This window comes from Xiphophorus couchianus, chromosome 5, assembly GCF_001444195.1.
Source record: "Xiphophorus couchianus chromosome 5, X_couchianus-1.0, whole genome shotgun sequence".
NCBI classification, from domain to species: Eukaryota; Metazoa; Chordata; class Actinopteri; order Cyprinodontiformes; family Poeciliidae; genus Xiphophorus; species Xiphophorus couchianus.
The window spans coordinates 9,760,323-9,773,783 of record NC_040232.1 but is presented as its reverse complement, the minus strand read 5'-3'; the positions used below and the strand labels follow the sequence as shown (position 1 = coordinate 9,773,783).

The window sequence follows — 13,461 nt, the reverse complement described above, 5'->3', positions numbered from 1 at the left end:
GCAGGAAATGTAATCTATACTAAAACACAAGCGCCAGTCAACACCCGCAGGCCGCGTGCGGACAGCCGGCATTAGCGAGTCTTTCCTCGCTGCCATCAGTCAGATTAAGGCTTTGAATGATTTCTCCTCATGAAGCGATAACTTGATGCCTTTGCCTTCATGTTCACCAAAGAACAGGGTCCTTCCAGAAGTCAGGGGTTAGTTTTGTGGCGGCCATCTTGTTTCTATTTAGTAAAAGGAGATGATGGGCTAAAAATTTTAAAAAACCGTGGCAATTTGTGACAGTCTAAACTATTTGATTTCTTATTGGTTAAATCTTAACACTTTTTTTGTTTTAAGTCGTTCTAGTTTAAAATTTTCTTTTACATTGTACCAGGATTTTTACTTGCAGATCTCTGCTTTCAACCGTCCAACAAGACTCAAGTAAATCTTTGTTTTGTTTGTTTCCACCAATGGGGGGGGAAATAAAAAATAATCAACACTCTTTCGCCACAATACAGTCAGCTTTAAATCAATCACGTAAAGAAAATTGGCAGATCAAAATATGTACAAATGGTTCATGTTGTCCCCATTTTATGTTTTTCTCCTTTTTAAACATAATTGTTTTTACTAAATATTGCAGCCATTTATGTTCCAAAACATAAATAAAAACCACAGATGCCAAAAAAACAGGGTGGCAGCATTGGTTGTGTTGTTGTGTAGTGCTTAGCACCGCTAATTAATTACCGCTAACCCTGAAACACTAATCATAAACATTAGCTATGCTAATGCTAAAGCAGTTCACCAACAAAGTAATTGGCAGAAGTAAATGTTGAAGCTAATTTGAATTCAAATTAAATCTGCCTCTCATAGACTAACCCTCCAGTATAAATAAATTTTAGTTTGTGCTCTATAATCCCCTTAGAAATTATATCTATTAATATCTTAATTATAGTTGGGGGAGGGAAGAAACTCTGAGTCGAGGAAATGGAACTGCTGCATTTTCACCCACTTCAAAATAAGAGCATGACTATAAATATCCAACTGCTTGACAAATTGAACCCAGATGTTGACCTTTATTCAACTGAAAGGTTGTAAATTAGTGCTTTAAAATTTATCCAGAAAAAAAATAGTTTAGGGGAAGCAAAGTGTACCAAATGTTTTCAAAGTTAGCTAAGGTGCTAAATGGAAAGATTAGCTCTGCTATTAGCAGATTAGCAGAAGTGTGCACACCACTGTTTTTGTGTGAAGCAGCCTAGCTTAATTCAGTAAACGCCTGTTAATGTTGCACTTTCTGTTGAAAGTTGGAAGGACTTTGAATCTGTTTCAAAGTGTAACTGAGTTGAGGCCATATTTAAAAAAATACTACAAAATGGACACACCAGCACAGATGCGTTTGGTTTGTTTGTTTCCACCAATGGGGGGGGAAATAAAAATGATGATATTTTTTGACTAAATATCATCTTAAAATTGTCAATATCAAGTACAACAGAGGTGGTTTTCTTTTATTGATCATGTTTTTGCCTTTATCTTGATCCCAAAACATCCTGTGTGCTTTACTCAACGTGTCGAGTCGGGAGCACACTAACATTTTTACTTTAGGTAATGACTGCAGTATTTGGCAGTGCTCCTTACGGCTCTTTGAATGCTGAGATCAGTTAAATAAGAAGACTGGGCCAGACCAATTAAAAGTTTTAAAAGTCCATTTTAATTAGTAAACAAATGGGAAGTCAATGGAGAGATGATGGGATTGGAGTGTGTTCGTGTTTTTTAGTGCCACCTAAGCTGAGCTGCAGGATTCTGGGCAGTTTGGAGTTGATGGAGAGAAGAGTGATTCAGACAAACATGCAGCTAAAGCACATAAATCACTTTTCGTTTTTTCTTTACCCCAAGACCTTTGATGGGTATATATGTCTTCACTTTTACAAGAACACATTGAAACTGGTCCAAATGATAAATAGTACTCCTGCTACACAAAGCATACTTGAAATTTTCAAAAACCTATAATGGCTTTGGTGCATCTTTCTCTGACAGAGCAACTCACACAGATAGTGTCTAAATTTGGAGTGATCTTCTTGCAATTGGTGGGCAAATTTTCTAAAAACAGCTGGAAATGCACTAAACTGCCATCCTGGAGAGATTAAGTTCAGAGTAAATGCATTTTTGTTTGGGTAGAATTCGAGGAAGGCATCACTAATTACAGTGAGTAATGCCACCTTTACCTTTTTATTGCGTTTATATTTATTTACATCCCCTTTATATCACAGTTTTGTCTCTCGGAAGAGAATCAAATGTGACGGACATAAATGGTTCCACTTTCTTTAAAGCTCTTTCTTCCTTATTGAGTTTGTTTTATTGTCTCTCTATTTCCTTGGCTGCAGGCCGAGGTCAGCTGCGTATCAGACTGGCTTTGAGCGGTTTTGGCCAAACTAAAGTCCGGTTCTACGGTCTAATGGGAGCCAATTAGAACATGCTGCCGCTCTGACTTCATGTCTGTACAGTGGTTGTCTGATCTTGGAGGAACAAATGGTTATTGTAACGGTTGATTGTAATGTGGGAGCGGCATCTCTGTGCAGGCATGCTGCCCCGCTAAAAGTCAGTGTTGTCCCAGATTATTACTGCTGCAACTTCCACATCAGCGGACAAAGTCAAAGGAAACGTAATGCAGATTATTGTCGTTGATTTGATCACTCAATTTCTGAAGCAAACTTGGTGCACTTGGTTGGAAAATGATGCCATGGATATTACTTGCAGGCCTATTACTTCCTGATGACAAATGGGAGAAGGTTTAAAGTTGGTTGAAGTTTTCTGGAAACTTTTTCTTTATCATCTTCTAATTCAAAAAGAGGGCAACCTACATTTGCTAGACAGTCAATCTCATCAGTATGAGACACAAATGTTTTTGATAATGAACTTTCATTCCTGGATACAGGACCTTTTTGTTGTTTTTTTTTTTTGAGTGGATGCATCAAAAAAGTCCTGACAATATTCAAAATGTCTTTTTTGTTGTGTGTGTGTGGGGTTTTTTTTGTTTTTGTTTGTTTTGTTTTTTTTCAGCAAATATCCCATGGAAAGTTGAACTTCTGCTTACAACTTTGAGCTATTTTCCAATTAACTAATTATTCAAATAATCAATTCTAGACAATTGTTCTACCAAAAAACTTTTATTTGTGTTTTTTTTAATAAGAGTTCGTTTCCTCCAGCACGTCAAAAGTGAATACATTTGGCTCTCCTGTTGATGTATTTATAGATTTTAAAAAGTTGCATTTTCAAGAAGTCAAATAACTTTTTTTTTTATATGGTAATAAGAAATAACTCTGTTCAGAGTTATACTCCAAAGAACAAAAGTCTTAAAGCCTTTTAGCCAAAAGGTAATAAAGACTGCAAATATAATTTTTATAGGTTACAGCATTTTCCTCCGCAGCGTGCCAGCTTTTGCAGAGGCTTAGTAATAAACCATTACTTTGCATCAGGTGCGTTAAACCAGAAAATGTCTGAAATATATGGGACTGCTTTTTGAGGACTGGAACTGGTAGCGGTCAGTTTATTTTTATTTACCTTAGCAACTCGATGATGTCAGACTTGGTAATAAAATGCAGTGAAAAGCATCGTTTCCATGCAGTTCTAAAGCTTAGAGTTTGATTTTTATTATTTTTCAGGACTGGATAGATTTTAAGGCCTGTTAATGTTTTCTACTCCACCTGCTTTCTTTTGATTTACTTCAGACAAAATGATACTTCAGATGTTATCCTTTCACCTGTTTTTCTTTTTCAGTTCTCTTTATTCTTCATCTCACTGGAGTTTGCAGGTGGACATTTTTAAAAAATGTTACATCCTTTCTAAAAAAAAAAAATTATTTCCTTTCAGGCTTGCTGCAGGTCCTTCAACATCTCGAGCAACATCCACCTTTTCAAAGCCGGCTGCTGCATCAACGACAAAGATTTCCACCACTGTAACTTCAAGAGTTGCTTCTTCAAGAGCCACTGCAGCGCCATCTGCTGGCAGGAGTGCAGGAGCACAGCTGAATAAAAATCCTGCTAATAAAGGTGGGAAGGTCATTACCATGTGGAGCAGGTTTTTCTTTGCTTTAGTGATTTGCTTTTGATTTATGTGGTAAATGGGGAAAATACTGCAATAAGTCAGTAAATAAATTGGTAAAATAAGAAAAGCTTAAAATATTTATCACCATTTGTCTATTAAATGACTAGAGGGGAATGTGAATCATTCATAAAAAATGACTTTTTAAGTAAACCATAATTGTACTTGCAAATTGTTTTCTGTCTAAAGTTAAATCAGACCAATCTTGTTTTAGTTTAGTTAGAACTAGCACAATTATTTCTATTTACGAAATGCCATAATAATGAGACGTCTTTTAATGTCTTGAAGTCAGAAGTTTACATACATTGCATCAGTTTTTCCTCCAAATGTAACTATGATCAATATGGCCAAACAGTTCCACCTTAATAAAGAAAATATTTTACCATCTTATTAATTTAAATTAATGCTTTCCAATTTATTAATATAAAACAACTGTACGTGTATTTATATACAGTGTTAATGTTTTTTCTGCAAATATAAAATTGTTTTGCCTTTTTTACTCCAGATATTAGTCGACCACCTTCTGCTGCAGCTGCCAAGAAACCCCTACCAACAACACCATCAGCATCACCTGTGGCCAAAAAGAAGGAAACATCAAGAACTACAACTACAGTGAAACCAAACTCTGCTCAAACGGCAACCAAGGCAGCCGAACCTAAAGCATCGCTGGGCAAAGTTAAATCCGTGGCAAAACCGACCCAAGCGAAGAAACCTGCAGCCACGGTTCGCTTCCCTCTGTCGACCAGACCGCCGCTTGGCCAAACTCCACCCTGTTCTCCAGCAGGCAGACCTTTGACCCCCGCAGCAAAACGCGGAACCAACAAACCGACTCAGACCGTCTCGCCTTTCGTACCGAAAGCTGCGAAAGTTGCGATACCTTTTCCCGAACCGCAGATTGCAGCTCCTCCAGCGACAGCAGCTGAATCTGTTCAGGTAGCAGACACCGTAACCGAGGTTACGACAGCGGCTGTAGTTTCTGCTGTCGAGAAGGTCCAAACCCAGGTCCAAAGAGATGCAGAACCAGAGGAGGTGGCCCATCTCATCAACACGACATCGCCACCAACATCTCCTCCTTTTCGGGAACAATCTGAGGACTGTGCCGCGCCACTTCCTGAGCCAGAGCAGCTCTCTTCCCCAGCCAAGCCTTCATCACCAACCGTGGCCTCTTCTTCTGCTCGCCTCCCTCAGGAAGCGGATCAAACCGCCTCTACACCTGCGGTCAACCCAACAGAACCAAGCACCGCTGCACAGACGGAGGCTGCTATTATTAATCTAAATGAAGAGGAAGATGAGGAGGAGCGCGAGGGAAGCCAGTTGGTGTCTGTGTCGGAAATGAGCGGAACCACACAGCCGACTGAAGAGTCCCGTCCCGGGTCAGGCGGGCCAGTCGGCAGGGCCGCCTGGAAAGCCGGAGGTGCCTTGCTCTCGGAATTGGACTCCGAGGATGTGAGCGGGAGCCAGCAGGGAGCGTCGGAGCTGAGCGCACCCGGCGTCCTGGAGGGCACGGAGAGCACGGACGACCTCGGAGACGGCAGCCTCAAAGGAGCCATCGACATAGAGTTGGCCTCGGTGGGTTCCCCCGACTTCGAGAAGGTTCCCGACATTCCCGCCAACGAAGACGAAGATGAGGACGACAGCGACCGGGTGTGCGACATGGAAGTGGGCTCGGAGCGGACCGACGAGCCGCGCAGACTGAGGCATGACAACGACGTGGACGAAGATGAGGACGATGATGACGTGGAGATGGCGAGCGAAGGCGTGACTGAGAGTGGACTGGAAAGCTACGGAAACGCGGATGAGGATGACTTTGCCGAGGATAACTTGGATAACTTGAACCGAGTTCTGCAGCCGCTGCCGCCACCACCGGTGCTGCCCTCCGCCCCAGCGGCCCAGTGGGACCAACCCAACCCGTTCGCTTCTCCGTGGGAAGAACCGCCGCAATCATACATTCCAGGAGAATCTAAAGCCTCTGCAAACTGCGACGCTTTAGCTCAATCCGCAGCGCAGACCTGGCTGGACGTCGGATCTGCACCTTCTGCTCTGGAACGACAAGATGTCTGCCATCATTCATCGTTGCCAAATGAACCTCAGAACGTGGAACCAGCGGGTCCAGCCCCGGAAACGGCCCTACCTGGAGACCAGGGTGACCGGAAGCAGGAAGGGAAGCTCCCAGCTCACGTTTTTGAAACTTCGGCACATTCCTCACAGCCGGACGGAGACTGCCAGGATGCTCAGGCGGAGAGAGGAGAGCAGCAGGAGGAGGAGGTAGGGATGTTGTTGATTAACTGTTTTAGATTAAAATTTGTTAAAATCGATTTACTAATAACGTCCGTTTAGACATTCTTTCAGTGTTGTAGTTTGGCCTCACAAGGCACCGCTGTTGATCGTTAAGCAGAGCCAGCTGATGGAGAATCAAAGATGGCGGGGATAGAGAAACGGTCAAAACAGAGTCCGGTTTGGGATATAAAATGCACTTTATGCGGTTTTTTTTTTTTTTTTTTAAATACAAACACTTCACAAGCTCATTAAGTTATTACCTTAATATCACTCATTCAGCCCAGCTTTATGGCAGAGCAACTTATAATTTAAAATTTACTTGTATGATGACGAAAATGCAGCTGACGTAATACAAAAAAAAATTTAACATTATGGAAACAAAATGTGCCTATTAGCAAAGTTGATTTTTGAGGGCGGTCGCCATATTTAACATTCTTTTATTTCAAACACAAAGACTGTACTTCTATATGAATATTTCTGTTCATGGGCAATTGTTTCACATTTTTCCAACTTTAATTTTTCCATTCAGTAGGCTAAGAGATGCTCGTTTTGTTACATTTTATAAATATGTCTAAGTTTAATGTGAGAACCACAATGTTCTTTTTTTTTCAGTCAGTGTTTTATATACCTGACACAAAATGATGTAAAATCTAGAGGTGCAGATTTATCGTTGCCAATTTCCTCAATTTTGGGAGACTGATGATAGGCCGATGCCTTCAGGTGAAGCTAATTTTATCTATTGATCTTATCGATGTCAGCAAAGGTCTAAAAATTATCCACTGTCCTCGTCTGCTCTCCCGTTGGAGAGGTTTGACTAAGAGACCCGCCCACCAGGTCATGCATCAGTACGTTTGCAGTTAACAACTGTTCCCAACATTTCTTGCTATATGTAACAACATTTCAGACAAAAAAAAAATGTAAAAAATGGTACCGGCCAAAATCAGAGTCAGCAGGCCAAGCTTTTTAAAGATCAGCCAAAAAACTGTAATCGATGCACCTGTTGTTAAAACTTCATCTTAACCCTTCATGTTATTGGAAAGACAGTAAACTTTCTTTGTACAAAAGAAGACTCTTTAATAAAACTTATCAATTAAGTGAAGTCAGGATTCTTTAAGTAATCGATAACTTGCATCCCTAGGAGGAGGAAGAGGCTGAACCTGAAACTCTGCCTGCTGACGAAGTTCTTGGCGGCCCCTCGACGGCGCCAACGTCCAACCCCTCCTCTTCCTCTGTAACGGAAGATGAGGCGAGCGACACGGAGGGAGAAGCTCAGCTGGACGAATCGCTGAAGTGCCCGCCAGTCTCCAACCTGACTTTCGACATGCAGTCTCCGCTGCCCCAGCGCTGCCTGTCCACCGTGGAAGAGGGAGAGGAGGTGGAAAGTTTCCTCGCCGACGAAGCCACTCCACCTTCAGCGGCTTCACTGGCGTCCTACAACTTCGACTCTGTAACCACAGCTTCCAACTCCAACGCCCAGTCCACCGGCGAGAGCTGCATCAAGAGCCCCGGCATCTTCTCCCTGGAGGAGCTTTCGGAGGAGGCCAAGGAGCCGTGCCTCAACCCGGAGCCTGACGCGCAGCGCTGCGCCGCCGAGTACATCGAGTGTGGGAAGCAGCAGGAAGCGGAGGCGGCCGAGCGTGTCGAGACGGAACTGCCTGGGTCTGAAGATGCCACAGCAAAGCCGGAGGAAATCGCAGAAGACATCCAGCCCCCGTACTATTCGACTATCTGTGAAAAGACTGAGGACTCTTTTGCAGGTAATGTATAGTAGCAGAGCTCGCTAACTCACCTTTGACCCCTCAGCTTCCTCTCTTCACCGTAGTGATAGTTCCTGTCTGTATAAACCTCTGGGGGTGGATGTATTCAAACCTGAATCGATGAAAATCAGAGAGCAAAAAAAAAGGAAAACGCAGACCGCATTGGCACTTCCTCTGTCATATTTAAACTCGGAGCATTTGTCTTAAGTAACTCCTGTATGTGCAATAGCTTGGTGCGTCTACCTTTAATCGACGTGCGCTGGGTTTTTGGTGTCTGTTTTATCTGATGCAGAATCATGTTGCATGTATGTGACTCATCTGTTTACAGTGAAAACATATCAAAACAACTGTGGAATGAATTGTTTAACACGTTTCCATGCACATTTATCATTGTACGTTTTTTAATAAGCAGAACTAATGAGACTGTTTGCTGTTTTGAAGCTGCTCTTACTAGACATAGGTACTTTTCTTTAACTAAGTCTTTTTGCACTTATGATTGTATCAACTTCTTCCCTCCTTTTCCTTTGGAATAATGAACATTAAAGCTTTAAATAAAGATTAGATTTTTTTACCATCATGTATTCTTACTGTACCGTTATTGAAATGAGCAAATTGCACTGCATGAATTTGTTCATGTGGGATCATAGAGGTTTGTTAATGAAGTGAAAATACAACAAAGTCAAAGTATTTCAGAACCAAATCTTTAAAATAATTACATGCTTTTATTTATTATTTAACTTAAAAGTACTTGCAGGACAAAATGAAATATTAAAAAGTGAAAATGAGATAATTTTTAAACACACATGTCACATTTCTTTTGTATTGTAAATCCAAAACTGAAAAAAGAGGTTTTGCACATTTGTCTAATTCAAATTAAGATCCACAGTTTGCAAATTCTGCAGCCAATTTGGTTTTAATAAACAAAGATGATTGTAAGAACATTTAAAGTTAATAATTATTCTTTAATTATACAAAAAGTCTATCTGCATCAGCCTTCTGTGCTGGCGGGCCAGATGTGTGTTTTGTTTAGCTTGCAATTGGGACCACATAAATCAGCTCAGGGGCTGCAAATGGCCCCCGGGCCACACTTTGGACACCCTTGAATTAAAGCATAAAAGCAACAATTGTTCCTGCTACTTAAAGTTTTCTTTCTTCAGTCTTTAAAACATTCTTACCCTTTTAATAAGTTATTTTCTACGTCATTGTTCACTAAAAACCACGTATTTTGGTCTTGCGAGGGGGAAAATGCAGTGGCATATCAGCCAGCTGACCAGCAGTGTGTAGTCACATTTACATTTAAGCCTTTTTCTACAATATTAGAAACACATTAAAATATTCAAATGAACAACTCAGTTCCTTTAAATAAAAATGTAAACTTTATTTCCTAAAATGCCATAACGGCATTCCTTTAGTTTATGCTTGATCATTGTTTGATGCGTCTAACATGTGAAAAGTTCATCTCTTCTTAACTTGTACTTGTACTCTTCAGTACAGTGAAGCAATAGGTGATTTTTACAGAATCTAAACCGATTAGGTTAAGTTAAATATTTGGTTTGGCATTTTCTACATGAAAATCCCCCAAAGTCAAAACTCTTCACCTGTTGGTGCCTGAACGGTTTTCTTTATAAAATACTAAAAAGCATTTCTACAATAAATAAATTAAAATATCCTCTGCTGAATAAAACGTCTTGAACAAATGCTGCTGCATGTCGACTTGTATTCATGTTCGTTTCCACAAGTTGTGACTTTCCTGTAAAACCTTGAAGATCAAAACCGTTGACCACAACAAAGACGCCATCGATCTGTGAACTCGACCAGAAGAACGCAGCTGACCCTTCGCTCCACCGGACCGGGTCGCCTCGGGAACCACCCGGCTACGTTACAGAACTCAAGAACTGTAATTTCCCTCCCTTCGGGTCTGTTGCTGTTATGCCTCCTTGTTGGTTTGTTTGTTTGGGGGGTTTTGCTGCACTGAGCTTCTGCATGTCACCGCTGCACAATGAGTTGCACCTCATGTTTATGGGATGATGCATTCAGGGTCAGCCAAATAGCTCGGCTCTGGGGCTCCTTGTGTAGAAATGAAATCCAGCTGTGAATGTTTCCCAGCTAAAGCCAAGCTGTTTGTGCTTCCCTGTATGTCTGTAAATGCATGGGGGAGCTTTTGCATGCATCGAAGGTGGACTAACTGAACTTTATACACGGGTGATTTGTTGTTGAGCTGGTTGAGAGCGTCTCTGTGGGTGTCCATGTCTCACCGGGCTGATTGCATATACAGGAAGATCGGCTTCTTTTTTCTTTTTTTTGCACTAAAGTCTTTCTTTTCTGGGTCTCATTTCTGAGAAAAGAAAATGGGTTTGCACTTTTGCTCTATGCACAAATTTCCCCAACACTTGGACCCCCCCCCCAATCACCTCACTTTGTCTCTGTATAAATAATGAGCTTGTTCTGTCACTGCTGCACAAAAATACAGTTTTCTGTTCATATAAGTTTATTTAAAAAAAAACCAATACGGCTTACTGCTGGTTGTTTCCGGGCTGTAGGCAACTGGAAAAACTCTTGAGCTTGGCTTCACAATCCTTTCACTATTCCTCTGGTATGAGGACCACCCTTCTTTATTTCACATTGCAAAAACACAAAATATTACCAAGTATTTTTGTCTAGTTTCATCTGCAAATATATTACTACATCTAAAGTAAGACAGAAGTTACATTCCAGCAAGATAAGCTTTTTTTTTCTGTAAAAGAAAAAAGATCTAATATAGGTAAAGTACTGGCAGACTTTTGAAAAATCTACTAGTGGTTCTAATACTTTTTTGTCTATATTAAAGAATTGTCGACTTAAACATATTTATCCAGCTGAAGCTCAAGTTATTTTTGTCTTATTTTAAACATATTTGCACTGGAAACTAGACAAGAATTCTTGGTGATATATATATTTTTTTGCAGTGCATTCTTCTGCTCCTCCTCACACAGCTGTGGTCTGTCTCTATGCTGCTCAACAGATGTTTCTCTACAGTATGAATAATTTATTTCAGCAATTTAGTTCAAAAAGTGAAACGCATATTTCAATTGTACAAATATATTTGAGTTTTTGCAGTGTAAAGAACCATGTGCACACTGCAAAAGCACAATCCTAACCATTTGTCTAGTTTCTAGTGTAAATATCTGAGTACACTTGAAATAAGACAAAACTAACAATATTGATGAAAACGTACTTTTTCCATTGGAAGATTATTTCACTTATAACACTTACAAAAGGTCAAAGTGAAATAAAGAAATTATTCCCTTAAAATAAGCTCTTATATCTTATTATTTTGAACTTATTTTTGTCCTAATTCAAGTGTACTAACATATTTGCACTAGAAACTAGACAAAAAGACTTGGTAAGGTTTTGCATTTTGAGTGTTTGACTCATTGTCCCTGCACTGCAAAAATACAAACTTTTTCCAAGTATTTTGTCTAGTTTGTTCTGAAAACATTTGAGTCCACTTGATTTAGAATAAAAATAACTTCAAGGTAAGTTTTCAGTAATATTTTAGAGCTTGTTTTGACCTTGAATATTTATTTTCAAAATTACTAGTTCCACTGACAGATTATTTAACTTATAAGAAGATATTTTTCTTATTTTAATTTAAATACTCTGATGGCTAGTATTTTTAAAAACTGTTTTCAATAATAAAGTTCTTATATTTTGCTGACAAACTTTTTATATTTTGCTGACAAACTTTTATGTTTTTGTCTTAATTTAAGTATACTAAAATAATTGTAATATCAACCAGACTAAGATTTTTTGTTTGTTTTTGCAGTGTATTGTTATATAGACTTTTCTGAGATGGTGAATTTCAGAATTCACCGTCTCACTAACAAACATTTTGCTCCCTGTTATGAAAGAGTTTGACTTTTTGAATTGGATTACTGATAACACATTTTTCTGTCATTGAGTTCCGTCTCTGAGGCGTTTTCTGCTTCCTGCCACTAACAGGCTTTGCGGCGATCCCACACCCTCACCGCCGCGATCACTCGTCCTACCCCAGAACTTTCTGCGACCTCGTCAAACCCGTCATCAGCGCCGCCGCTTCACCCAAGCTGACCTGCACCGACCTGCCGCCCCGGAGCCTCGGGCAGCAGGCGCTGAGCCCGCAGCTCCGCAGGCTGGAGCAGCACCAGAGGCAGCTGCAGGAGCTGCAGCAGCGCCGGGCGCAGCAGAGCCGGCCGCTGGAGGAGGCCGAGCAGGAGAGGAAGAGGAGGGTGGAGGAGGAGCAGAGGAAGAAGAAAGACGAGGCAGAAGAAGAAATAAAGAGGAATAAGGCAGATGAGGAGAGGAGGAAGAAGGAGGAAGAGGAGGAGCTGCAGCAGAGGAGAGGTCTGGAGCGGCAGCTGCAGCAGCAACAGCAGGAGCTGCAGCAGAGGCAGCAGATAATGCAGTGGCAGCAAGAGCTGCAGCAGTCCAACAAATCCCAGACTGCACTGCTGTCCCCTTCGTCTGGACTGTGCACCATATATGAAGCTTTGGAGAGCAGCGAAGACGAAGAAACGCTGGAGCAGAACCCGGATCCAGACCCGACCCAACCTGAACCGGATCCACACCAACAGATGTGTCCCAGCTGCGACTCTGACCGACCGTCTCCGGAGCGACCGCCGCCCCTCGATTTGGACTGGGGGAAGAAGGTGGACATCGTCCAGCAACTGATCAACCAGACGCTGCTGCTCAACGGGGACGGGTGCTCCTCCCTGCTGCTGCTGCCTGGAGGGGCGGGGGGCACCCTGAGCCCCCTGGAGAGCAGCCTCTGGCCCAGTCTGCTGCCCCCGCTCACCCCTCAGTCCGCCACCGTCACCTCCGTCAGCAGCTTCTCCCCTGAGGCCACCGGCAGCTCGCCGCAGGGCGAGTGGACGGTGGTGGAGCTGGAGACGCATCACTGAGGCTACAGTGTGTAACTTTTAGAAAGAATGTTTACATATTTATTAAACCTATTCAGACGTCATGATGGTGAAATATGAGATGGATAATCTGTGGAAAAAACAACCAGTCAGAGCCAGGAGGAGGGTCTTAGCGCTGTCCACCATCCTCATGTCTTTATTGCTCATTGAGAAACAACTTACCCTTGCAGAAAAATGTTTATCTGCCATCATCGGTGGCCATGCTAACTAGCCTGAGCATTCATGACAGGCTGTGCTAGTTGTAGCGTAGCAGAGAGTAACAGGGGATTAGACTAGCTAAGGCTAGTTAGCATGGCCACCGATGTTGGTAGATGACCGTTTTTTCTGGAATGTTGTTTCTCACCATTAGTTTATTCAGCACGGCATACACAAATTGATTGACGGCGCTAATACCATCCTCCTAGCTATGATTC

General features: G+C 41.7%; 1 protein-coding gene across 1 annotated transcript in view; it reads left to right on the top strand.

Annotated features, from left to right (window-relative positions):
* Window positions 1-13,030, top strand: part of prr36a (proline rich 36a) — a 31,419-nt gene extending 18,389 nt beyond the window's left edge. The window contains exons 4-8 of the mRNA XM_028018473.1: window positions 3,847-4,025; window positions 4,583-6,342; window positions 7,493-8,111; window positions 12,093-12,418; window positions 12,572-13,030. Coding sequence (XP_027874274.1) covers window positions 3,847-4,025; window positions 4,583-6,342; window positions 7,493-8,111; window positions 12,093-12,418; window positions 12,572-13,030 — 3,343 coding nt within the window. The remainder of the gene's footprint in view (window positions 1-3,846; window positions 4,026-4,582; window positions 6,343-7,492; window positions 8,112-12,092; window positions 12,419-12,571) is intronic.
* The last annotated feature ends 431 nt before the right edge of the window (window positions 13,031-13,461 follow it).